Source organism: Chaetomium globosum, genomic scaffold (genome assembly GCF_000143365.1).
Source record: "Chaetomium globosum CBS 148.51 scaffold_3 genomic scaffold, whole genome shotgun sequence".
NCBI classification, from domain to species: domain Eukaryota; kingdom Fungi; phylum Ascomycota; class Sordariomycetes; order Sordariales; family Chaetomiaceae; genus Chaetomium; species Chaetomium globosum.
Genome location: NT_165978.1, coordinates 3334245 through 3359740, shown reverse-complemented (window position 1 = coordinate 3359740; position 25496 = coordinate 3334245). Strand labels below are relative to the sequence as shown.

At 55.7% G+C, this 25496-nt stretch overlaps 6 protein-coding genes across 6 annotated transcripts in view; 4 read left to right on the top strand and 2 right to left on the bottom strand.

Moving 5' to 3' along the window:
• CHGG_06379 (uncharacterized protein) overlaps positions 1 to 10616 on the top strand; it is a gene marked incomplete at both ends in the record, with an annotated part of 11449 nt that extends 833 nt beyond the window's left edge. The window contains 11 exons of the mRNA XM_001222473.1: positions 239 to 1923; positions 1983 to 2924; positions 2975 to 6424; positions 6488 to 6648; positions 6703 to 7425; positions 7627 to 7675; positions 7900 to 8076; positions 9233 to 9343; positions 9395 to 9984; positions 10040 to 10108; positions 10185 to 10616. Coding sequence (XP_001222474.1) covers positions 239 to 1923; positions 1983 to 2924; positions 2975 to 6424; positions 6488 to 6648; positions 6703 to 7425; positions 7627 to 7675; positions 7900 to 8076; positions 9233 to 9343; positions 9395 to 9984; positions 10040 to 10108; positions 10185 to 10616 — 8389 coding nt within the window. The remainder of the gene's footprint in view (positions 1 to 238; positions 1924 to 1982; positions 2925 to 2974; positions 6425 to 6487; positions 6649 to 6702; positions 7426 to 7626; positions 7676 to 7899; positions 8077 to 9232; positions 9344 to 9394; positions 9985 to 10039; positions 10109 to 10184) is intronic.
• Positions 10617 to 12216: 1600 nt separating this feature from the next.
• On the bottom strand, positions 12217 to 13367 carry CHGG_06378 (uncharacterized protein; the record flags this gene model as incomplete). Its single annotated transcript, XM_001222472.1, has 4 exons — positions 12217 to 12396; positions 12527 to 12660; positions 13108 to 13216; positions 13332 to 13367. 4 exons carry the CDS (start codon positions 13365 to 13367, stop codon positions 12217 to 12219), a joined length of 459 nt encoding a protein of 152 aa, XP_001222473.1.
• Positions 13368 to 13945: 578 nt separating this feature from the next.
• CHGG_06377 (uncharacterized protein) lies at positions 13946 to 15951 on the top strand (the record flags this gene model as incomplete). Its single annotated transcript, XM_001222471.1, has 4 exons — positions 13946 to 14000; positions 14059 to 14276; positions 14340 to 15469; positions 15540 to 15951. The coding sequence occupies 4 exons, from the start codon at positions 13946 to 13948 to the stop codon at positions 15949 to 15951; spliced, it is 1815 nt and encodes a 604-aa protein (XP_001222472.1).
• A 653-nt stretch (positions 15952 to 16604) lies between these two features.
• Positions 16605 to 18681, top strand: CHGG_06376 (uncharacterized protein; the record flags this gene model as incomplete). The annotated part of the gene is made up of 2 exons (XM_001222470.1): positions 16605 to 16854; positions 16910 to 18681. The coding sequence occupies 2 exons, from the start codon at positions 16605 to 16607 to the stop codon at positions 18679 to 18681; spliced, it is 2022 nt and encodes a 673-aa protein (XP_001222471.1).
• A 1761-nt stretch (positions 18682 to 20442) lies between these two features.
• On the bottom strand, positions 20443 to 23462 carry CHGG_06375 (uncharacterized protein; the record flags this gene model as incomplete). Its single annotated transcript, XM_001222469.1, has 4 exons — positions 20443 to 20490; positions 20749 to 21245; positions 21622 to 22130; positions 22777 to 23462. 4 exons carry the CDS (start codon positions 23460 to 23462, stop codon positions 20443 to 20445), a joined length of 1740 nt encoding a protein of 579 aa, XP_001222470.1.
• A 1146-nt stretch (positions 23463 to 24608) lies between these two features.
• CHGG_06374 (uncharacterized protein) overlaps positions 24609 to 25496 on the top strand; it is a gene marked incomplete at both ends in the record, with an annotated part of 1663 nt that continues 775 nt past the window's right edge. The window contains one exon of the mRNA XM_001222468.1: positions 24609 to 24953. Coding sequence (XP_001222469.1) covers positions 24609 to 24953 — 345 coding nt within the window. The remainder of the gene's footprint in view (positions 24954 to 25496) is intronic.

Genomic DNA, 25496 nt, shown 5'->3' with positions numbered 1-25496 from the left:
TTGGGCGAGATCAGTTGATCCAGCACCGGTTATTCCACAAACCCCCAACTCAGTAGGAGTGTTTTCGCCTTTCTGGGAATCTATACCAAGAGGCGAGGATGCCCCGACGAGCCCGGCGTCGATGATAGTGCTCACAGCGCTTTCGGTCCTAGCATCCTATTCCCTCTTCAACCTCGGTGCTTTGCACGGGACCGGCATGCTCTCCCAGACTGCTGCGCCTACTTTTTGATGAGGGCAGCGTTCTCACCGAGGCCGAGAGGGCAAAGGCACTGCCCTTGTGCAGGTCCTTGATGCAGCTAGGCGTCGACCAGCTCGCGGATGCCCAATTCTTGCTGAATCGCCGGGACCCTGCCACTTCTGAATTTTGTCTGGATATGACGGAAAAATACGCCGGTCCTCCTTTTATCCAGTTTGACCTCTCCTTGCATGGCCATTCGTCCGTTGAGCTCCCCAATCTTGGGAGGTCCTTCCCTCCCCAAGCAGCCCCTGGATACACCTTCACTGGCTGGATCCGGGTCGACAAGTTCGACCCAAAGTCTCATACCACACTCTTCGGCGTCTTCGATTCTACTCAGACTTGTTTTCTTCTCGCCTACCTTGAAAAGGACACCAAGAACTTCATCCTGCAAACATCAGTCACATCCTCGCGTCCTAGTGTGAGGTTCAAATCGGTCGTGTTTCAGGAACACCAGTGGTACCACATCGCCCTCGTTCATCGTAGGCCCAAGACCATGGTCGCGAGCAAGGCAAGCCTTTACGTCAATGGGGAGTTTGCTGAGCAGATCCGCGCCGCATACCCGAACCCTCCCCCGCCGTCTAATGCAAGTACCGAAAGCTTCGTCTCCTTCTCTTCGAACAACAGCAAGACAAACCCTGTACAGGGGTTTCTAGGCACTCCACGTGGGCTCGCAGCCCAGCTCGGCCCTGGGCTTGTGAAGTCTCGATGGTCGCTGGCCTCGGCGCACTTATTCGAGGACGTCCTAAGTGACGACCTGCTTGCTGTTTATTATCGACTTGGTGTGAGGTACCAGGGTAACTTTCAGGACTGTCTTGGTGCTTTTCAGACCTATGAGGCCTCAGCTGCCCTTGGGCTCCGTAACGAGGTGTTCCATCCGGGCAAAGATGACAATTCGGATATCTTGAAAGCCATCAGAGATAAAGCGAGCACCATCGTACCGGAGCACAGAGTACTGTTGAGCCATTTCCCGCGAGCCGTTTTCCCAGCGGATGGAAAATTCATGGACTCTCTACTCTTCCGCTCACTCTCGAGGAACTCAGCGAGTAGTGTGTTCCATGCCACTGTGAAGAGCGGGGCGGCCGTTGCGATCAATGGCGCTGTTCCCTGCGTCAATGATGCCCTGGTTAAGCTGAACGGCACCTCGCTTCTCACGGGCGACCCGGTTGTCGCCACTCCCTACTATTTTGACGACAACCTCTGGCGACTGGGAGGATTTACTCCCGTAGCTCTCAAGCTCGTGGAGCGGTCGTCTTCCTCCGACGAGTTGCTCCGATCCGTTGAGCTCATGTTCCATTGCATTAGCAATAGCTGGAGGAACAGCGAGGCTATGGAGAGAGACAAGGGCTATACCATCCTCAGCATGCTGCTCCGTGCCAAACTCGGATATGGCGTACCGGGCTCTGATACACAATCACAAACCTGGCGGCTCTCGTTGACTAATGAGGCCAGGGACCGTCTTGGCTTCCAGCTCCTCAGTTTGATATTGCATTTCATCGGGTACAAGCATGCCGACCCGATCGAGTCATTCATCATCAACCCGCTCGCCTATCGTGTCCTCCTCATCGACCCGGACACGTGGAGAAGGTCTTCGTCCCTGGCCCAGGAACTGTACTACAAACAGTTTGTGACTTTTGCCGTAAAGAGCAAGCACCATCAGTTTAACAGCCGCAGACTACTCCGAATGCGTAAGTTCCGTCTACATAGCACTTTTATCAAGCATCGTAAGCTCATCCGTCTCGTACAGGGATCATCAAGAGGCTTCTGGATGCGTTGAAAGCCGAACCCATATCCGAACACGTCATGCCCCATTTTATGGCTTCTTTCGAGAGCCTCGTGAAGTGCAATTACAATGCCGAAGTCCACCGCTCCATTGCCCTCTTCATCACATACGCCTTCCACACACCCCCTGGCTCCTTGCCGCGCACTCCAAAGCCAGCGTCTGCCAACAGTCGTTCTGCTACTCCTGGTCTTACCGCGCTGCGCAGGCCTACGGCGGAAAACATCCCCCTGGCCTCTTCTACAGGCTCAAGGATGCTCGGCAAGAAAGAGCTGGGCGTCAGCATCTTGGAGATGTACACTCGGCTCCTGTGTGAGAAGACCAACTCGGCCGACATTCAGAAGTTTGCCAAGACTGTCACTAATAAGGTGATATTTACAACCGGCCCGAAGAACAAGAAAAAAGAATACGTGCTGACGTCCGGGCAGTGGCTGCTCTATCTGCTCGCAGAAAACGATCCGGAAATTGTCGTCCTCGGCTGCAAAATTCTTGCCCGCCTGCTTGTCACGCAACCGTCCGGCTATACGGCGAAGTTTGCCAGTAAAACTGGCGGCTTCTGGATCATGGCTTACCGTCTGAAGCAGTGGTGGGACATCTCAACGCTCTGGCCGATCCTTTTCAGCATCCTTTTCGGATACGATGTGGCCAAGATCAACTTTGACAAGTCGTTTGATTTCTTTAGCCTGTTGGAAATCTTCGGCAGCAGCCAGGTCGTGTTTCCGGATCTGCTGCCTGTCATAACATCCATGCTGCAACACGGGCTTCGCGACGTCCTCAGATACCAGGACGACCCAGACTCCCCCGCCGGGGACCTCAGTACAACGAGGGGCTCCCAGGAGAACCTCGATATTGTCCGGACAAGGCCCAGGGCGCGGTCTATGGAACTAGGCAAAGCGCTCGAACCGAGAAGTAAGATGACCCAGTTTATGCTGGCCACCGTTTGCTAATGATCGACTCAGAAACACAGTTGACCGACAAGGAGAGGGTGGCGGCGCACGCTGCAGTCCTTCAGACCGTTGTTCGGTTCTTGGCAGACATGCACACCCGTTCGGCCAACTTCAGGGAATTCGCTTTATCCTCTGACTACGTTCGGCACCTCTTTGCAGCACTGTATCCGATCATCGTTAGTTCCGATCCGGTCACCGCTGAAATAGAACTTAACTCCAAAGACGCGCTCAATTTCGAGGGCGGCGATGTCATCATCAAGCCGGTTCCTGGCTCTTCATCCACTGCAATTCCGATTATTAGGACGGCTACCTCCGCGCCGGTTGATATCCAGCCACCATCCCCAAGCCCCGGCCGAGGCACCCCTTTGCGGCGGCCGTCGTCCTTCATCCTGGTGACCTCACAGTCCCCGCCTGCTGCCCCTGTCCCCGCCCCCGCCCGTTTGAACCACGTCATGTCTCCCAAGAAGCGGCCCACCACGAGGAACACTAGCAATGCCGTCCTTGAGGGCGTCTTGGAACTCATAGTCGGCGTGTTTGCTGATCAAGTTATGGTCAAGAAAGAGTTCCCAGGATTCGGCCTCCTTGTCAAGGTCCCGCCAGGGTTCCAAGAGCACCGAGCATACTTCGAGACCTACATTCTGCGGAACGTTATTACTCACCTAAAAAACACCATCCAGTTGGATCAGAAGACTCTCACGGAGCCCAAAATCTTGCAAAACCTGGCGCGTCTGAACCTTCACGTGGCTGAGGCCGTGTTTGAAGGGTCCTTCATGAACGGGGCCGAAACGATGATTGAGTTCACGGGAACCGTACTTGAGTATTTACAGAGACCTGATGTTTCGTCGCTGAAGAGTGTCCGCTTGTGCAGTACGGCAGTAGCGACCATTCGGTCCTCGTTCCTCAAGTTCACACTGCTTAGGCTATCAGACATGGACGACCCCGAAACTAAGGATTCGGAGGCGCTCTCAACCATGGAGCAGCTGCTTTATTGGCAAACGGTGCTACTTGGTTGTCTATCAATGGATGACGACTACATGAAGCTCGTGTGGTACCAACTCTACAACAAACTGGTCGACCCGAGGCACCAAATTCGGCGCGTTGCCGCAACTCTGTGGCGGATCATGCTTGTTCAGAAACCCCAGGAATCGACTGCAATATTCCAGCAAACTATGACGCCGGATCAACGGTCGTTGGCCAGGGGCTTTGAGAGACTCACCGAACTGGACGACATGGCCTTTCTCGATTGGGTCGACCAACATCGTCCATCACTTGATATTCTCTTCTTTGGTGGCATGTCAAAGTCCTGGGAGGACTTCGTCGGGTTGGAGAATCAACGGACGGCGGATATGGCCAGGATCAGGGTGAAGAGCCGGAAGGACAAGCTGAGGCATTGGCACACCGAGTCTCTGGAGCGAGATAACATATTACTCCGCCACGAGATGGCAAACAGCGCGTGGATGAAGAGCATTTATTTCACGGAGCACTTCAAGCACCAGAGGCTCCTGCAGGACCTGCAGGACGACAATGCTTTCCTAGCCTCGACCTTTGCCAAAATGGAGCGCGACCTATGTCGTCCAGGGGCAGTGTTCAGCGAACCGCAGATCATCAAATGGAAGTTGGACAGGACGGAAGGGAGGAACCGTATGCGCCTCCGTCTTCTCCCCCAATATCCCGACCCGGAACAGCAGGACTTTCAGCCCAAGAAGAACAACGGTCCTACAGGAAGTTCAAAACCCAACGTTCTTACTGGCAACGCTGCGGCGGCACAAGGGACTCGACCAACCTCGCCGGCTCCTCCCGCCCCCGTAGAGGCCGGGAGTGATAGTAAGTCAGATGAGCCTGACATTTCTGCCGAGCCCGAACCTATTTCCGAAGCTGCGGACCAACAAAGCGTGGCGCCGGAGGATGATTTTGAGTTGGTGGATGACCCAAATGAGCCCGAGGGCGACGATACCTTTGAAGATAAGAACCGCAAGGTGATGCGGCGACTCCAGCAGGGCGATGCTGTCCAGAACGTCTTCAATATCTCGCGCATCATTGGTCTCGACGCTTCTGAGGGTATTCTAATTATTGGAAAGGAAGCGCTTTACATTATGGACAACCTCTTTCAAAGCGCAGATGGAGAAATCGTCAACGTCTGGCAAGCCCCATCTGACGAACGGGACCCGTTCTCCATCATCATTACCGGGGGCAACCCCAGCGAGAGGCGCCAGAACCAGGGCCGCATAGACCAGGAGTCGCGCAGCTGGAAATGGCAGGACGTTCTCAGCATATCAAAGCGGCGGTTCCTGTTCCGTGATGTGGCCATTGAGATTTTCTTCACCGACGGACGCAGTTACTTGCTCACTGCCATTAACCCAACCATGCGGGATGAGATCTACTCCAGGCTGACGAGCATGACGCCGCATACCAACAACCCCAGTCTGCTGCCCAACCCGGAAGACCTTTGGCGACTTGAGAGCCTTCGGTTTACTGAGGAGGCCCCGCAGACGCTTGGGGCGAAGTTTGGCAGCATTTTCAACTCTTCGGCGTGGAACCCGATGATGAGACGGTGGCAGAGGGGCGAGATGTCCAATTTCCACTACCTGATGCTGGTCAATACCATGGCTGGTAGGACGTTCAACGATCTGACCCAATACCCTGTTTTCCCTTGGGTGCTTGCGGACTACACCAGCGAAGAACTCGACCTCAACAACCCAGCCTCGTTCAGGGACCTGTCGAAGCCAATGGGTGCGCAGTCGCCGACCCGTGCGGGCGATTTTGGGATGCGATATAGGAGTCTTGCTGAGATTGGCGAGACGCCCTTCCACTACGGGACCCACTACTCGTCCGCGATGATCGTCTCGTCGTACCTTATCCGCCTTCCACCGTTTGTGCAGTCGTTCATCCTGCTACAGGGAGGCACTTTTGACCACCCTGACCGACTCTTCTTCTCCATTGAAGGCGCCTGGGCTTCGTCTTCAAAAGACAATGGCTCGGATGTTCGCGAGCTGATTCCCGAGTTCTTCTACCTCCCGGATTTCCTGACCAATATCAATGGCTATAACTTCGGTGTCCGGCAAGGAGGTGGTGGCAAGGTCGACAATGTCGTTCTCCCGCCGTGGGCCAAGGGCGACCCCAAGATCTTCATCGCGAAGAACCGGGAGGCTCTGGAGAGCCCCTATGTCAGCCAGCGGCTGCATCAGTGGATCGATCTCGTCTTTGGCTTCAAACAGCGCGGGGAGATTGCCGTGGAAAGCTTGAACGTCTTCCACCCGCTATCGTACAAGGGCGCCAGAGACCTCGATAACATCACTGACCCCCAGGAGCGGCTCATCACAACGGGCATCATCCACAACTTTGGGCAGACGCCGCACCAAATCTTCACGAAGCCCCACCCGGCGAGAGAGCACGACCGATGTCCGATTAAGCGGCTGGACACTTCGATCGCGGCGCTAACGAGGGTGTCTTATCCACTGCTAGGTACGTTTCACGCGCATGGTTGTACTGATGTTGCTCTTAGGGATAAAAGTTGACTGTTTGCAGAGAGCCGTGAGCGCGTTGCGTCGCTTATCTACGTGCCCAAGCTCGATCGCCTTCTGTGCGCATCGCCGTTCCGCCTCAACCTTCCGCCACATTACGACAAGTTTCTGGAATGGGGCTACACAGACAACAGTGTGCGCTTCTTCCTCAGCGATAATAGAAAGGTGAGCTGGGTTTGACTCTGCATTTCTTGCAACACAGGTAGCTGACAAATATAGCCCGCTGGTCTCTTTGAAAATCTCCACATCGGCCAAATCTCGACTCTCATCTTTGCCGACTCCAAGACTCTGATCACAGCTGGCGAAGACTGCGTAGTATCCATCTACATGGTCCAGTCCTCCCCAAGCAAGCCCACGGTCGAACTGCAGCTGCGGTCCTCGCTCTTCGGGCACAAGACGCCCGTGACGCACATGGCCGTGTCCAAGGCCTTCAGCACGATCCTCACCGTCTCCCAGGACGGCGTGGCCTTCCTCTGGGACCTCAACCGGCTCGAGTTCATCCGCCGGCTGCCGCTCGCGCGGCCCGTCGAGTGCGCCCGCATCAACGACGTCACGGGCGACGTCATGCTCTGCTCCGGCCAGCACGTCCTGCTCTACACCCTCAACGGCGAGCTCATCCTCGACCAGAACGTCTGCGCCGGCACGCACGAGCCCGCCGTCGAGGACTTTGTCCACGCCTGCGCCTTCTACCAGGGCTCCGCGCAGGGCGCCGGCAACGAGTGGCTCGAGAACCAGCTCGTCTTTACGGGCCATAAGCGCGGCGTCGTGAATGTCTGGCGCAAGACGGTCGGGGCGCGCACGGGCCGGTGGATGCTCGAGTTCGTGCGGCGGCTGGACCATGTTAATCTGAAGAGTGAGACGGGGGCGAACGTCGAGGCGGCGATTACGTGCGTGGCGCCGTTGGCGGGGCTGGTGTACACGGGCGATGATGATGGGCGAGTGGTAAGTTTTTCTTTTCTATTTAAGAGTCTGACTTGTGGAGGTGAGGAGAGGCTAACTTGTGACAGTGGGAATGGAACTTGGTTCAGCGTGAACGGTAGAAGTAGATAGAGTTAAGGGGTGGAAGGGGCTGGTTCGGAAAGGACATTTCTTTTTAGAAAAAAAAAAAGCAGCCAACTAAAAAGGGGCAAAGGTTGCATATAGAGCCGTGGAAGACATTTTTACATGATTAGGAGTCTGGGTTGCTGGTCTGGTGGGTAGCATGGGTTCGGTTGTTTCCTGGTCAGACAGCGTGTGCTCCGCTACAGCATTTAGGTGCAAAAATTGGATGCATTTATCTTTTCTTTGCACTGGCCGTCGCCCGTTTTGGTAGCCCCCTGAGTCTGTCTTGGAGTTGGCGGACGTGCCTCTCTCCCGTCCTCCTGTCCCTTTCTCTATTGCCTCCACCTGGCAACGCTATATGTACGGTTGGTACAGCCCCCTTCCGCCGTTCGGCCGTGTACACATCTATCCCCTTGCTAGTGTCGATACTGCCATCGTCTCCCAAATTGCCGCTCGCCGATCAGATATACCCAAGGCAAGGCGCCTCTCATTCCGTCTCATCGCCATACCCCGTCAATTTCTTCCTCGGCCCGGTAGGAACTGTCCCAGTCGGTTAGCACATTATTCCCAGACAGCCAACACCAAACCAACCCCTTCAACCAGAAAAAGAAGAAAACAAATAAGCGACAGGAGGAACATACCCGGATAAGTCAACGGAATAGGCGGCGCGTCCGGGTCGCCCGAGGGCGTGCCGCAGCGGCGGCACCACCGCCAGCGTCACGGGGCCCAGACCCCCAATGATGACGGCCCAGAACAGGCCCGGGCGCTCGCGGGCGGCCCAGCGCCAGTACCGGAGGGGACCGGCCCAGAGGCGGGGGGTTGCGCCGTTCATTTTTCGGGTTTTGGGTTTCCCTTGTTTTTTTTGGGGGGGGGGAGGTGCTGTCGGGGGGTTAGCGGGTGAGTATAGAGTGTGAAGGTGGGTGGGTGGGTGGTGGATTGGTGAGGGTGTTGTTGCTTGGTAGATTGCTTGCTTGCTTGCTTGCTTGCTTGCTGGGGGGTGGGTTGAGGGGTTGTGAGTGTCGGGGGATTGGGATTGGGGTGTGGGTGAAAGAGAGGCGGGGGGTTGGTGTGGTCGTACCGAGTTCTGTCAATTGGGGCGGCAGCGACACACTGGCGACGGCGCGGGGCAAGTGGTCGTCCTCGTCGTCGGAGCTGGCGGGCTTGAGCTTGGGCTTGGTTGAGCGATTCGAGGTTCCCGATGCGGCGAAACTGCGGTTAATTTGGTGCTCATGTTCAAAAGTTGGAGCACTGGCCAAAAGTGACAGGGATCGATTGAAGGCTGAGTGGGTCGTTTAGCTGAGACCCCCGTCCACTGCTTGGCAAGGCTACGTATGCCGAATCAATGCAATCCAATCCACTGCTGAGAGCTTCCATTTGTTGTGGGATGAGAGGCAAGCTTCCAGTTCCGTGGCATAAACTCGACGACCCCGAGTTTGCGCCCCTCAATTCTAATTCCCCGCCCACGACCAGTGGCTGTCTAGAAGCGGGATCATTCTGTTCACCATGCGGTCGTTCCTTTCGCTTTTCGTATTTCTGTTCGCAGCCGTAGTGTCGGCCATCAGCACCTCGGGCAACAGGTTGCTGGTGATCTTGGATGATGTTGCCGACAAGGAGAACTACTCCCAGTTCCCTCGGGGATCTAGAGAGTATGGGATACCCCACGAGATTTAAATTGCATTAGGGAAACACAATGGCTGACAATGGGCAGGCAGGGGATTCCAGATCTCCTTCGAGAACCCCAAGAGCGAGTCCCTGGCTCTGTTCCACCTCGGCGAACGGAGTTATGACCATGTCATCCTCTTCCCGACTAAGGCAAAGGGTAATGCCCCCCCTCAACATCCAATTGCTATCCGCGGCTGACAATAACAAGGCCTCGGCCCCAACCTGACCCCGAACATCCTCGTCGACTTCATGAACGCGAACGGCAACATCCTCGTGACCCTCAGTTCTGGCGTCACCGTCCCTAGCTCGCTCGTCTCCCTGCTCTCCGAACTCGATATCCAGCTCCCCACCGACCGCACCGGCCTGGTCGTGGACCACTTCAACTACGATACCGCGAGCGCAACCGACAAGCACGACGTTCTCGTCCTCGCGCCGCCCAGCCCCATCCGCCCAGACGTGAAGGACTTCTTTGGCGTGGGTGCCGGCAAGAACGAGGCCCTCGCCTTCCCGCGCGGCGTGGGCGCCGCCCTCGGCGCGAGCGAGCTCCTCACCCCGATCCTCCGCGCCCCGCGCACCGCCTACAGCTACAACCCCAAGGAGCAGACCGAGGTGGCGGACGACCTCTTCGCAGCCGGTGAACAGCTGGCGCTCGTCTCCGCCTTCCAGGCGCGCAACTCGGCCCGCCTCGCGCTCGTCGGCTCGGCCGAGATGCTGCAGGACAAGTGGTTCGACGCCGAGGTCAGCCAGGCGGACAGCAAGAAGGCCGCCAAGACTTTCAACCGCGAGTTCGCCAAGCGCGTGAGCGGGTGGACTTTCTACGAAGATTGGCGTCGTGCGGGTCAACTGGATCGAGCACCACCTCGAAGAGGCGGGCGCGACCAACGAGTCCAACCCCACCATCTACGGCATCAAAAACGATGTCGTGAGTCCTCCCCCCCACCGCCCCTGAACCCATTCTGCACCCCAGCAACCTCACCTAACCAACCCCCTCTCTCCAGAAATACACCATCTCCCTCTCCGAATACGCCTGGACGACCTGGACCCCATTCACCACCCCCGCCACCGACGCGCTCCAGCTCGAGTTCTCCATGCTCTCGCCCTTCCACCGGCTGGGGCTGAAGCCCGACACTAACAACGGTGCGTCGGACGCCGCCGTATACAGCGTGAAGTTCAAGCTGCCGGACCAGCACGGCATCTTCAACTTCAAGATCAACCACAAGCGGCCCTTCCTGTCCAACGTCGAGGAGAAGAACACGGTGTCGGTGCGCCACATGGCCCACGACGAGTGGCCGCGCAGCTTCGTCATCACGGGCGCCTGGCCGTGGATTGCGGGTGTTGGCGTCACTGTGGCCGGGTGGGTGGGTTTCTGCGCCTTGTGGATGTACAGCGCGCCCGTGGGTGGTAAGGGGGGCGTGAAGAAGACGCAGTGAGGGGGGTAAAGGGGGGGCTAGAGGGGAGTGTATGTTGGGCGGGTATAGAAGGAAGGATTTGCTTGTGCTTTTCTGTTGTTTTGTCTGTATACAAGATACACCGTACCGGATGCAAGGCGCAAAATCTAGGTTCTCCCAAAAGCTATGAATACACGGATGGCCATGAAACTTGTTCCTCATGTTAAGCGGCATCCCAGGTCCTTCTCTCGGAAATTTACACATCTCGCCGGCTTGATCATGTGTTATTTCCCAATCTCCGGCCTCTAACTAACTTTCTATAACCACAACCGCTAATTGACGAAAGGAAGAAAGACAGAAATAACTGAATTAGGGAAAAAAGATAGATAATGTAGCAAAACAAAACAAAACAAAACAGCGACAAGGCCCTCAGATTAGCTCTCCTAGGTTCTCAACGACAACCAACGGGCAAGCCTACATTTCATAGGCCAGATCCTATCGGCTGCCTGCAAATTTGGCTTTTTGGACCTTCCGTCATCACCGGGCGTGCTGTTTTGTGTATGTGTGCGTGTGTGTTGCAGATGCAAAAGAGAAAGAACACCGCCACCCAAAAACCCACCCTAACCACTCTCCCACCGACCCCCCAACCACCACTCTTCCCCAAACTACCCCCACCCACCCAACACCACCCACCTCCCAACCAAATAGCATCTCACATGTTCCCCCTCTGCTCCCCGCTCCGATTGAAAACTACTTTTGTGAAATGGCCATCATCAGTGCAGCGCAGTCGCGCCGGGGCACCCCCGTCTCGTGCCCCCTTCCCCCACCCACCTTCCTGCCCCTCCTCACTGAGCGAGCCCAAACTTGGAGAACCCAAAGCCGGGCCAGGTCGCCCGGGAGGAAAGGAGAAGGCGGGGGGGTTAAGGGGTAGAGAGGTGGGCCGGTGCCGGCGCACCTCTGGGATGTGTGCTTTTGTCGTCATGGCGGGGAGGAAGGGGGGTGTTGTTTGCGAGGGCCGCTTGGTCGGGGGTTGGTGGTGTTGGGTTGGTGGAGGAAGGGAGGGGGGTCGTGGAAAAGGGGGATGGGAGGGTGTCGAGGTTGGTTCTATGCTTTGCTTGTTTGGGAGGGGGTATAATATAGTTGCTGCTCAGATATCCATTCTTTGGTGTTCTCAGCCTCGCCCGCGTTCTGTGACTGGATGAGTCGAGTTTGGAAGTTTTCCTCACTGCAGCGGTTTTGGGGATCTAGGGAGGTTGTTGGCAGGATATCGCTTGATATCGGGGATTAGATTAGGCTTGGTTAAAGTCGATTGGTAAAGTCGCTACCGGCCTTGCGGAGTCGGTAAAAAAGACGAAGATGGAAGGAAATGGAAATCGTGACATTAGATGTCGAGGAAATCCACTTGCAAATACAATGCGTGTCGACGAAAATGATGCCGTTGACAAGGCAGAGCTGGTTGCCAATTTGCACATTGCACAGAGGTGATGGAAGAAGAGAAGCGCGTTGAGGCGCGGTGATGAAAGACCTACGTTGTGGGGCTTCGCTGCCCGCCAAGCCTATGAGCCCACTTTGACTCCATACCAAGTGAGTTTCGGTATTCATAAATGTTTAATTGTAGGTATTTACAGGCTTGTGATACCGCTTACGTCCTGACTCGACCGTTGTTGATCTTACTGACAAACTCCCTTCCTATTGACCCCCCCAACGGTCCGGTAAATCGCAATATCCACGGCCGTAAAGCCCTCGCTTCTCCAGTACCGTGGCAACCTGCGACGCAGACCCGCCTGCCGCCCAAAGACCCCCCCGCACGACGCTCTTCCCGCTATGCAACCACAGACAGTTCAAGCCTAGGTCCAGCTGTTAAAGAGAACCGAGTGATGAAGAGCATTACTAGTGAAGGAGCCGAAACGGAGAGACAGATAGCTTTTCGCTACAAGTATCTGCGACCTTACCAGGGACCTCGATGCCACGGATGGACGATAAGTGCCTAATGAGCTATTCCCACCAGCTCCGTAACCGTTATCATCCGAGTACCTTACTCTTGTGATAATAAAAGCCCGGGGCCAGCCTGTAGCGACACCCTCACCTGATTCCGCGACGTGTTGATGCCCTATCTCACCGACATTAACGGGAAGCCACTTTACAACTGCCGAACTATCTATGCTTGACGAGTCTGCCATCCGTCTCTGAATCTTGGGACTGCCGGATGGGCAACTAGGCTCGAAGCATCCCTGTGAGCCTGACAAGGACACCCCACCGACTTCGTCCTTCCAGAGCAGAAGTCAATCGCCCTCCAAGAAGCGAAAGGTCGGCCACGATGGAGACCAAGAGGACGGTGGCACAAGCGCATGGATATGCTGGGCGTCGGTGGTGGGATGTATGGACCCGCGCTCCCTACGCTACCTCTTATACTCGTCCACGATCACCAGTGGTCACTCTATTTTGCCGTCGATCGCCTGGATAGGATGGAGGTCTGCGGTGCTCTGCCGATCGGCATGACCAACAGCTTTCCCAACATCTACCAGCTGCTTACCATGCTTGGGTTGCTCGGCGCCTGGGTCGACACCACCTTCCGCAGCTGGGCCACCGATATCTTCGGGCACCCCGATGTAATCGCTGATGCTGATGTTCGGTCCAACGAGCTTCCACAATGAGTTCGGGCCCTTATGAGGCTTCAAAACAACGACGGCGTGTTGGTTCCCCTCAACGGCCGCGGCCAGTGGCGCTTCACGTCTTTTAGCGCCCATACATGCATACCCAAGTGTCCAATAACAGAGCGCGGCGCCTATCCATGGCGGTCAGGAACCCATTCTTTCCTCGCCCGGTGAACCATCCAATCCGCCTAAAAGCTTCCATCCATTGTCCCGTAGGTTGTTCTAGGTCATAACTGAAACCAGAATAATAAACTAATCAAGTTTCTATACATTCCGAATCGGAGTTCGTGCCACAGCACCACGCAACAAGTCGTGGCGCAATGCCAAGATGGCCTGCATTCAAACCTGAGAAAGGCCTCAGGGATGGATAAATGAGCAGCAGCCACTACCTTGGTAGGTAGGTCAATGGGTCGGGGTCTGCCGCATGCTGTTTGTGCTAGGTACCTAGGTGCCTTAGGTACCGACGTTACCAGTCCGCTCGAGGCTCTCAAGAAAAGGGGGGTTCTAGGGCTGTGCTGGGCACTGCCCTCGAAGCCTCGTCCCAATGTCCAGTCAACACATCGATTGTGACTTTCTCAACTTCTTAAACTTTCTCGCCTTCGCGTCCCATACTGGCAGCTGGTCCGAGATCACTCGTCTAAATAACCCACCTTAGGGACCTGGATATCTATATCAATACCATTCCAATCCCTCTTTGGCGATGCATCTGGCCGAGACATGGATGCACCAATGCAAGGCACCAAGACACGAAGACATGCAACCGCAAAGGAGGGTATGACCGCAGCCTGTGTCCTTCCTCGAAGCCGCTAAGCTGAGACCTTCACTACTAGCAGCCCTCGTCCCTGACCCCGAGGGCTTCTGGGACAAACGCTTTGATGCTGCAACCATGGAGCGGAATGAGAATCAGGGCAAGTTCATAGTACGACCGAGCAGTCACCGCGCGGATGCATCCTACGAATTGTCCAAACCCGGTCATGGTCTAGACAGCGCCGGCTCACGCAGTTGGAAAGGGCAATCTTGCCAGCGGTGCCGTCGGGGTCGAGTCCGTGTAAGTGATGCCATTTGATGAATCCCATCGTTTTGATCCCCGCTGATACTGACATGACTTAAGTGCGTTCCCACCAGTACAGACCCCCTTGCGCCGTGTAAACGATGCCTCAGCTTGTTCACGTCCGCCAATAATGATGTTCAGGATATTCGCCTTTTATGCAGGGGGGTCCGGTCAACGGAGAAGAAACAGAGTGTTCCAGCCATCAACACTGCGTCCGTGGATATTGAGCGCAGCGTGGCATCCACCGGCGTAACCCATACCCCAACCAGCTCACGCGGCGCAGGCTTCAGTGATCCGGACGATACCGGGGACCGTGAGCTTGCTCCTTTCAAATGCAGCTTTCCGAATTGCACCAAGAAGTTCATACGCGCATCTGACCTGGCAAAGCACCAGAGGAGACACACAAAGCCGTTCAAGTGTTATTCCTCCACCTGCAAATCCCCCGGGTTTGCAGAGAGAAGGGATCTAGAACGCCATTACCAATCTGCACACTCGGTGGTGGGATTCAAGTGTTTGTATTCCCCATGTTTACGCACATTTTACCTCGAGGACAACTGCCGAAGGCACATGAGAATGATCCATGGATGGCCCTCTGCACAACCAAATTCTCATGACGACACCTTCGCGCCTGGATCACCCGCCGAGAATGGCATAGAACCTGGCTTCTTGGCCCCTCAATCTTCAACTCAACGCGAGGAGCGGGATAAGCGACTGCAAGCCGAAGGCCAGCCGCTGACCGAGATCCAGCCCGACATCGAATGCGAGGATTTGCTCGAGCCCAAAGCCTATACAACATCTATGATTCCTGGCGGCGTTGAGCTTTTGGTAGACCTACCGGAATATTGTGCCGCTACGGACTCAGGCTACGCATCGCTTGGGCGAGCTGCCGACCCCCAAGCAAAAGAAGGTGTTCTCAACGCTCCAAACGACGATGAAGACTCGGAAACCGTTTACTCGGTGGCTAACAGCATCTCTCGGGACGACGTGGAGATATACATCTCCCAGTTTGCCGAAGCACTCGCAAACTTTGTTTCGTCGGCAACCCAAAATGCCGGCGAAGATACCACCCTTGTTCAGGCTGTTGGGGCGAGCCTCCCAGAGCTTCTCAGGGCATTCTCCCTGAGGTTAGGCTGTGCTGGGTCTAGCAAGGCTGAGCGGGAGGTGATGTACTTCATTCATAAACACAGGGTGTAAGTTTGGCCCCCCCTGACAGGTTCACCCCCACTAGCGTCCTTGATAGATTGCTAACGTGGCCGTCAGTGATATTGCGTCTCGGTTTGAATCTGCCCTCATTCCTGACTCGCAGGCCAGTGACTGTGGGAATCCAAGCAAGTTCCGGGAGAGGATTGACCTCTCAACCGTGCATTCGTTTATCCGTGGCTGGCTAGATGGCATCAGCGACGAAGACGAGCACCATGATCTTTCGCCCCTTACACTAGACATGGACGAGGCCTGCAATGTTCTCTCAGAATCAGGGGAACCGAACGACGAGATATCGCTTCCAAATGGGCACCAATACACCCGTATCGTCTTCGAATCCATGGCCTACCGCTGGCTGACGGCGTCGCTTAAAAGGAGTTCCTTCTCTCCTCGGTACCTTCTCAGCGTCATCTTTCCCGCCGTGTTTATTCCGAAGTGGTCCGCCACTTGGACGGTGACAGGAGGAGCATGAGTAGTAAGCGATCGTCAGATCTGTACACGTTGGAGCTATGGGTGGATTGGGACCCGAAAGCTTTCCTCCGGGAAGAGTTTGGCAGTTCCCAAGTCTCTCTTGGCCAACTTCTCGGTAAGGCCATCACGCTCACGGGATCGGCAACGGATGCACAGGCACTACCCTGCGAAGGGTATCTCCGCCAGACGTGGCCAGCAACGGGACCGGGGCTTCTGGCTCTTTTGTCCCGGGCCCTGGACTTGGACGATGAGGTGCAAGGGATCTTGCCTGACAAAACCCAGGTGAAGCTAGACTTCAAACATGAACCTATGCTTCGGGCAGAGATTCAAGGCACGTCACACAGTATTGCCGAGGTGGCCGAGCAGATTGCCTGGCTTGGGGCAGCGTTGCGGACGTCGGGACGCCGGGTCTCGGGGTCGGGGGAGAGTTTGTCTTTGTGCTCGCCCATATCCCCCGGCTTCGACGAAGGAGATGAAGATTCGCTTCCACTTTATACTCTGGCATTTCAGATAACTCTGATTCCGAACGACTCTAAATCTGCCAATACTGGTCAATGTTGGCATCGACTGTTCCGGGACCCTTGTATAGCAGTGGGCTATCCCATCCCTCGACGGAGCAAGTACGACACTGGACTGGAGATACCACTAACCATTATGGCTGGCCTGGCCCAGTCCCCCCGGATTCACCATTGGTTTGGAAAGTATTTACTCAAGGGATTTTCAACCGCAATCGTCCCGTCACAAAAGTTGAACGATGCGACTCTCTGGCATCTCTATTACAGTGATGGGGGGAGGTTGCCTTATCCAGACATGGGCGCCATCCAATGCGCCGATGTCGACGGCAATGAGATGGCAAAAGGGCGTCATATTCTGGGATGGTGTTCCGAGGCTCACTTTTATGCCGGTCCGCCGTTACTACCCGTCCCGGAGTTACCATCAACTGCTGACACCTCTTCTAGGATCAAAAGACGCTAATTACGCCATCCGGGAATCTCGTCTCGGCTCACCCGGGAAAGACTTCTCTCTCGAGAAAGTCTCCTTATCGGTCGGCCAGGTTGTCACAGGTGGCTGCCAGTTTAGTATCGGCCGCAAAGACACCCCCATCCGCATCACCCGGGGTGGCTACGTCGACAAGCTCCGCTGGATCCGCCAACGCTACTTCACTCTCTACGACGTCGAAGACAACCGAGGCTTTCTCATCGATGGAGCAAGCACTCTTTTGCACCTTCTCCGCACCTCGCTCCATCTCTCCTCGGTCGACGAGTTTGCGAGCGAGTTCCTCTTCGAACACTCCAAGTTCCAAGAGTCCACAGACCCGCTCAAGCGCAGCTCGGCGCTCAAAGTCCTCCTCAGCGAAGCCAACCGTAGACTCCCCCTGTACCGCGAGGACGCAAACACCTCCACCACAGTCCAGCACCGCATCGAACAGCTGTACGAAACGCTAGAGAAACTCGTCGACCACGCCAGCCACGCCGAAGCCGCACACAAGGGCATCAACTCCAAGCCCCGCATAAGCACCCACCTCAAGGGCTGGGACTTTGCCGAGCTCGCCACCGACCGCGACCCCTTCCACCTCAAGGTGACCAAGCTCCCGCTCTCGGTCCCCTGGGTCGACTTCACGCGCGCCATACCCGCCGTGACGCTGTTCGGCCGCGGGTTCGGCGAGCTCATCCGCCCCGCCGCCCACCCCCATCCACAGACGCAAACACAGACCATGGCACAAGCCTGCCTCGACTGGATGGCTCTGCCGACAGGCCAGTACCACCTCTGCGTGGGCGTCGCCGACCTCCGCGAGATCGTCCGACGCACGGTAGGCAGCGACGACGCAGTGGTACCTAGCAGTAGCAGCAGTAGCAATAACAACAGCCCGCTCACCGTTGCGCCGGGGATGGTGTTGTGCTACAACAAGAGCGGCAACAACACTCCCATGGGCGGCAGCGGGGAGATGTTCCGTAGATGTGCGTGCGTGGGGCCAACCGGAGCCGCGGCGACGGCGGCACGCCCCGTGCTCAAACCGAAGGAGGCCGCCTATGGTGGTTTCCAGCCCGTTCTAGAACTCGTTTTGGAGGGGTTTGGCTGGGGGGGTATGGGGGGTATGACGTCTCTCTTCAACGACACCGACGGCAGTGGCGGCGGTGGCTCAAAGGTGATTGTGGACCTCTCGGCTTGTCCGCCGGAGGGGGCGGTCATCCTCGGCATGCCAAAGTCGAAACGACTATGGCCCTGGCAGCACCAGCAGCAGAGTCTGCCGCCTGCTCTGTCGTTGCCGTCGTTGTCTTTGGGGGTCCGGTCGTCCCTGTCGCAGGGAACGAGTCTGTCGTCGGCGGGCTCGGCGGGCTCGACGGGTTCGAGTGCGAGCACCACCGAGTTGGATTCGGAGCTTGGGTCTGGGTTTGGGTCTGGGTCCGGATTCGGATTCGGGTCCGGGTCGGTGACGCCGCCTACTTCGGTGGCTTCGGGCGGGAGTGGAGCGGGAGATGATACGGATCCGGTGCCTGGAGGCGGGGGCTTGGGTTCTCCTGTTGGCGCTGGCACGAAACGGCGGCGGGGTTGGTGCAGTTCGGAGGATGGCAGTGAGGGGGGCGGGATGGGGAGCGTGGAGAGTGGCAAAAGGAGGAAGATGTTGAGTAAGATGAGGGGCATAGGGAGGGCGCTTGTGAGAGGGGCGCCGGGAAGGGATGAGGGTGTGAGCAGGGAGATATCGGGAGATGTGGAGATGGAGGAGGGGTGATGAAGAGTCGGGATTTAGGGTTTGTTTCCATATCAGAACACGATAGGTACTAGGCATCGACAATTAAACGGCCCTTTATTCCTTCTAAGGCCTGAGCATCACACAGTGTCCAACAACAAAGCGCAGCGATTGCACATGGCGGCCTAAATGGCCAGACCCCTTTGTCTTTTATTCGTCTCTGAACATTAACCTCAGCCACCTAAAAAGATTTACACGGCCTCCCATTAGGTTGCCTCACTGCACCATTGCCTTGACTCAGCCATCACCCAACAACCTGTTCAGAAAACCTTGAACATCCGCACTTCGACTCCCAACTCAATTTCAACAAACGACTACCATTCTTTCAAGATGGCCGAATATCTGCGAGATGCCATGGCCAAAGCTAAGCTCGAACGGCAAAAGGCCAAGCAGAGCAAGTGGACGCCAGGATCTTGGAGCACTCCCCTACCGGACGACACCAAATGCCTGCGCATTGTCATTATCGGCGGTAACAGCATATTCCGAACGCATAAAGAGTTGCGCAATTTCTGCCAACTCCGTTTTCTACCGCCAGTCGCCCAGGCAGCCGAAACAAGCTATAGGATGATTAGCGAGGAAGAGCAAGCAAGCAAGGAGATCTTAGATATTGCGGGTGTCGATCCCCTACATCACTGGCGTCTTGAAAGCTATAATCTGTACAGAAGGCAAGTTCGTCCTTGTATTGTTTCAGGGGGTAAAAAAATACGCTTGGTTACCAACGTCTTGAAAGAAGGAGGACTAACTAAGTAGGTATTTATTGCCATCTGCCTACTAATAACCGATAGTTTTATAGTAGATGTTGGATGTAACGATGGTTAGTTATTGACTGTATACAGATAGCCGTCGGTTGTTAGCAAGACTTGCGTGATTTTTGCCAACTCCCTTCCGTACCGCTGCTCACCCAGACAATCACAAAACCTGCCTTCCTTCCCCCCTGGCATGCAGGAGGAAGACGAAGACAAGAGGACTTTAGATATTACCGACATCAATCGCCAACAGCACCTTGACCTTGAGGATTCCACAGAAGGGGTTAGGGTTGTTGTGCGGTTTCAGGGGGAAATGCAAGCTGCTTGGCTGGCAAAGTCCCGAAAGACGGCCAAAGCTGAGCCGGCACCAGGATCTTGGGCTGCTGCCGCAGCGCGCTACGCTAGAGAACCCGAAGTGCGGTGCCCGGTCATTATCGGCGGTGACAGCACGTTTCGAACGCCAGAAGACTTGCGCGATTTCTGCCAATTCATCCCTTCCGTACCGCCGCTCACTCAGACAACCGAAACGACCCTCCTCCCCTTCCCTGGCGATCAAGAAGAACACCAAAAAGGCAAGAAAACCTTAAACATTACTCACGTTGATCGCGAACAGTGCTTTGACCTTGAGGACTGCACGGAAGGGGTCAGTCTTATTGTATGGTTTCAGGGGAAAAAGCGATGGGCTTGGTTACCAAGGTCCCCAAAAGACAGGTTCAGCAATGTCCAGCGGAAACTAGGCCGACGGCTTCCTCGCCTTCGCCGAGAGATTGTCCGGGGCCGGAGATCTGCTTTCATCTTGGAACCATTTTTTCGTAAATACAATATATACTCTTAAATTTCATGCCGTTGACAAAGCAGAGGTGATTACCGCCTACTGATTATTTTCGTGGTTTCAAAATTATATCTGAGTGATGGTGAGGAGAAGAGGAAATCGGTACCAGGCATGTACCCAAGTGCCCCCAAGCCTGGCGTGGCTGTAATTACTGCCCAACCCGCCTTATCGGGTGAGCTCACGCCACAGCGCCACAACCTGCAACAGACAAGGCTGTAGATTTCCAGATCAGGCCAAACTTGAACATCCAACCTTGGCTAACAAACTCGGCGCAACAACCCAACCTCAACCCGCTCACGCGCCCAAACTTCCTTCCCCTTACAAACAATCAACCCCAATCCAACACAGCCAAATCAATCAAAATGGTACGTCCACCTTCCCCCTCTCACCCCCTCCCAACACCCCCAACACCCCCAACACCCCCAACACCCCCAACACCCCCAACACCCCCAACCAACCAACCAAACTAACCCCCCCCCCCCCCCTCCTCCTTTTTTCGAGGGGCGCAAATCCGAGAAAGCGCGATCCATGCTCTTCCGGTTCCGGAAAGCCAAAGCCGGCGACGTGGGCATCATCGGCGCGGGGGGCTTCGGGGGGCGGACGCCGATTAAGGAGCAAGACAGTATTCCCGCGTGCGAGAAGTGGAGCTGCCCGGGGGTGAAGGAGTTTTTGAGGCGGCTGCGAAGGTCCAAGGTGGATGGATGAGTAGTCCGTTGTAGGAGAGGTGTGGATTTGAGGATGGCAGTGAATGCGGCGTATTATGGGTATGCGCCGGGCGAGGAGGATGCGGAGTGTTGGAGTATGAGCGCGCGAGGGAGGACACGGCGCGCGAGTGGCTTGCGAAGGCGGGGCCGCCTGGCGCGCCGGCTGGGTGGAACCTTGCCGGGGGATGTAGGGGATGGGAGGGTGTGGGAGCTGCCGACGTTGGACGAGGTGCAGCAGGAACTGGTGAAAGGCGGCGGAGGAAGCTGCTTGACCAGTTATAGTGTCAGGCTCTGCTTTTGTTGGTAGCATTTTCATGGGTCGGTTGGCGTGACGGCGCAATAAGGGACAACGACGGCTGGGTCTGGCTGTTTTCTTGTCTTCGGGTTTTACCCCCTGCCGCCGTGTATGTGTGTGTGTTCGCTCCGTGCTAGCCGTACAAGATGATCCTATCCATTAACACGCCACTATCTGATCTCTGCTAGTTCTCGTCAACTCGCTAATCTATGCATATACAATGTGTAAAACCCTCGAAAAATAGGCCTGCTCTGAATGTGCGACAAAATGATAACGCCAAGATAGACCAAACCAAGTCTCCGTAGCACGCTCAGCTCAAGCAACATAACAACGCACATGTCTAACAATGCTTCGGCCAGTTCTCCTCGATCCAGCCAGCCATCATGTCGGTAAATGTCCCCTCAGCGTAGAGCTGCACGTCCTTCTCGCTGTACTCGCCGCCGACGATCCTCAAAGCCATCAGAATCCACGGCGTGATAAAGTCCAGGAACACGAGGTCCACGGCCTCCGGCTCGCCCTCCTGAGGGAATCCGACCTCGGCCTGGACGCAGTTGGGCACAACATAAAAGTTGACGGGCTTGTGGAGGGTGTCGTCGCCATCAGTACCGATGGTGTCTCTGGTCGTGTAACCCTCGGTCAGATGAGGTCTCCTGTCGGCACTCTCGCTGAGCGGCTTTTGCTGGGAAGCATCCACATTAATATCAAACTCGGGCGCCTCGTGGACGATGGACTCGTGAATGACAAGCTGCTCCGGGATCGACATGAACCGGTTGTCATCGGGCCCGATTTCCATGATCTTGCCCGCGTTGTTCAAGAAGGTCGATGACCCTCCGAGCCCTACTGGTAAGACACGTCTGGGATGTACGTCAGGACGCTGAGGAACGGCGAGACGATAAAGGTGGTGTCGCGGGTGAACGCCCCCTTGAAGATGTCGAACCGGATGGCACCCGTGTTAAAGATTGCTAAGCGCGGCACGTCTCGCCGGCTGGGATTGACCACGACGTCTGGGAGAACCTCCTCCTCAAGCCAGCTGTAGATGCTGTCGCCCCCCGGGTAAAGGCGACACGAAGACATCCACTAGGGTCTTCGGAGGCGCAGCAGGAAGGCATAATTCGAGGTCGAGTTCCACTCCGGGGCTTTGGTGATTCATGGCTGACACATTGCGGCCGCGCTCGGTGGGGAACGTGGTCGGCATCGAGGACCCGTGTGGTACTGCAGACCGAGGAGGTTGTTGTCCGATGTATCTGCGGTGGAAAGGGAAAAACCGGCGTCCTCGGATAGCGATGTCCGCTCTAGTTCGCCGTCGATCGACATCCACCCGATCGTCTCAAAGTATCTCCCGCTGGCTACGGCAAAGGAGCGCGCGTCGTAGGTGGTCGCGTCGCGGATATGGACATGGCCGCCGAAGAAGAGGATCGGTGTAAGTGGGTTCTGCTTGCGGATTGCCGTAAAGATGGTCTTGAACTCGGGCATACGCACGCCGACGTGGCCGATGACTACAAAAATACATCGGTCTCTTCTTGGATGGCGTTCTGGAACCACTCCTCCCTCACAGTCTCCCGAACGGGCTGGACGATCGTGTTGTTGGCATTGCCGGTGAAATCGAAGAGGAAGCCAAAGGCGACTACGTCCAACTTTTGGTTTCTGGTCTGGAACTTGCGGTATCGTTGCGCCATTGGCATTATCTCGCCGGACTTGGGGTCTATGTAGTCGAGATTGGAGGCGATGTAGTTCTGCTTGAAATTGGATACGGTGTACAGGTGCTCCCCGTCGGCCGTGGACGCGATGTACAGCTCATGGTTGCCTGTGCATATGATGTCGACATCTTGCTCTCGGTAAATGTCGTAGTAATATTTGCCCTTGGGGCTCGATGCATCGTACAGGCCATTTCCCTCGACGCGATCGCCCGTGTCGACTAGCAGCAGGTCAACTCCATCCTCGTCCGCTCTCTTGCGCATATGTTCTGCGAACGAGACATAGTCCCCCCAGTCGGCGGAATATTGCGGTTCTTGTAAATGACCGCCGTGCCATCCGTGCGTGTCTGTGGTATGTAGAAAGTTGAGCTTGCCCCAGACGAGATCGCGCATCGGCGCAGGGACCGGTTCCGCTGCACCAGGCTGCGATGCCGCTGCCGTCCGAGCGAGCGCTGCGATGACGCTGCCGATGGTAACCGACTTCAGACCCATCTCGTCTGATCTTTTGGCACGGGCTGTATACACGACTCGAAGTAGATTGTCTATGGCAACCCGCCAAATCGCTTGGAGCAGTCGATTCCAGAAAAATAAGGCGGATAAGTATGTCTGACGGTTGGTACCGCCGCTCTGCTCCGGTCCGAGAAGGAGGCGGGTGTGGCGGGTTGACCAAAGGCCCTCAAGGTCCGCAAGGGTTCACAAGGGTTCACAAGGGGATTCCAAGCATTGGCAAGGGTCCAAGACCCCTGGCGGTTGGATCACAAGGGACTGATCACCCGTGCTCGGATGCCAAGATTCTCTCGATGCCTCAACGATGCATCATGTCTGGGTACCCCTAACCTAAATTTCTCTAAAAACCATCTGTAAACCGTCGTTTGCGGCTGGCGTTACAACCCATCCTTGAACAAGCCTTCTCTCTTCACCCTCGGCTCCGACCTTTCTGGGTTGATCCAGTATTGCAATAACGCTTCTAAATCCCTTTGGGCAGAATGTAGATTTTGGACTTCTGGATAGCTTTCTTTTTCGTTCCTCTCTCGTCAAAGGTTTCCTTCGCATCTAGACTTGGAGTTCGGCTTTTTCTACTCGTGAGGTGTTAAGTTACAATCCCTTTGTCAAATAAAATCGAAATTTTGAAGAGCGTGACAATCAAATGTTCAGCTGTGTTGGTGATGTTGCGAACACATGCACAGGCCGACGACCCCAAGGGATAGGCACCCAGATATACAATCCCGCGTGATAAATATCTACCTAGACACAGCCCGCGCATCAACTTGTTGGATTTCTCCATTAGGTAGATCCCCGACAGTCATTCTCTGACTGCTTGATTTCGTCCTGTCCGCTATGCTTCTCAATATCACCCAGCCCCTGTCCACACCTGCGTTTACCTGCATGGAATCCACCTCATTCTTGCAACCTCGTCAAAGCCGCTCCATTACCCCCGCATCCCCGACACTTTTTTCTCGATGATGCTCTTATCAAACGAGGCGGTCGACACGTTGTCGGACGTAGACCTAGCCGAACAAATTGCCCATCTCCGCGAGTGTGCGCGGGGGAACCTTGCGTGTGATTGAGGTTTCCGACTCGTATTTCTCCAAGGTCTATTACGAGGATATTGAAGGCGTTGAAGATATAACATCCGCAATGCGAAAGGCCAAAACCCTGGGCATTGCTGCCCCGACCATCAAGAGGATTGTTCGTCAAGGACGCGGATTCGAGGTTATTCAGACGCGCATCCACGGCCATGACCTCATGGCGATCTGGGATAGTATCGAGTTACTGTCGACAGTGCGGCTCGCCTTTCAGCTCCGGGGTATGGTACGCCAAATGCAAACCGTAACTAGGCCCACGGCCGGGTCGCTGGGTATGGGAATCTGCCGCTCATTCTGGATCGACAACGACGTATATGGCATTCCGCCGCACGCTTCACCAACCACCATATCCTCCATCGTCAACTTCTGGCACAACCTCGTCTCTTTCCGCCGAGAAGTAAGCAAAACACCAGAGCAGCACAGGGAGTCATGCTTGCAGCCGATAACCCCCGAGAAGGAGTTTGTCTTCGTCCATCATGACCTTGCTCCCCGCAACATCATGCTTGAGAGCGGAACGGGGAAACTTTGGCTAGTAGACTGGGATCTAGCAGGGTTTTATCCATCATACTTTGAACATGCGGCGATGCACAACTTCACCCCTCCCCCGGAATGGTCCTTGTTCACATGGTGGAGATGGAGGTTCTTTTGCCTGGGTTGTGACCAGGCCTGTACCGGGGCTAAGGCGGCAATGTTGTCTTGAGGTGCGACGCAAGAACAGGTCGATTTTCCCCATCTCGGCGTTTCAACATCAGAGCGGGCGCCACGGCGTCCGTTAGACCTGCAGATGATTAATATTAACGAAGCGGCACGTCGAGTGAGGACTCCCCATGTTGGCGCCGTTGGCCAAGCTTGCCGGTGAGTCGCCGGGACAACACCACTTGCAGAGGAGGTATTTATGTCGAAGGAGGTAACCCCATATGGGCGGGGCCATTCACGCCCC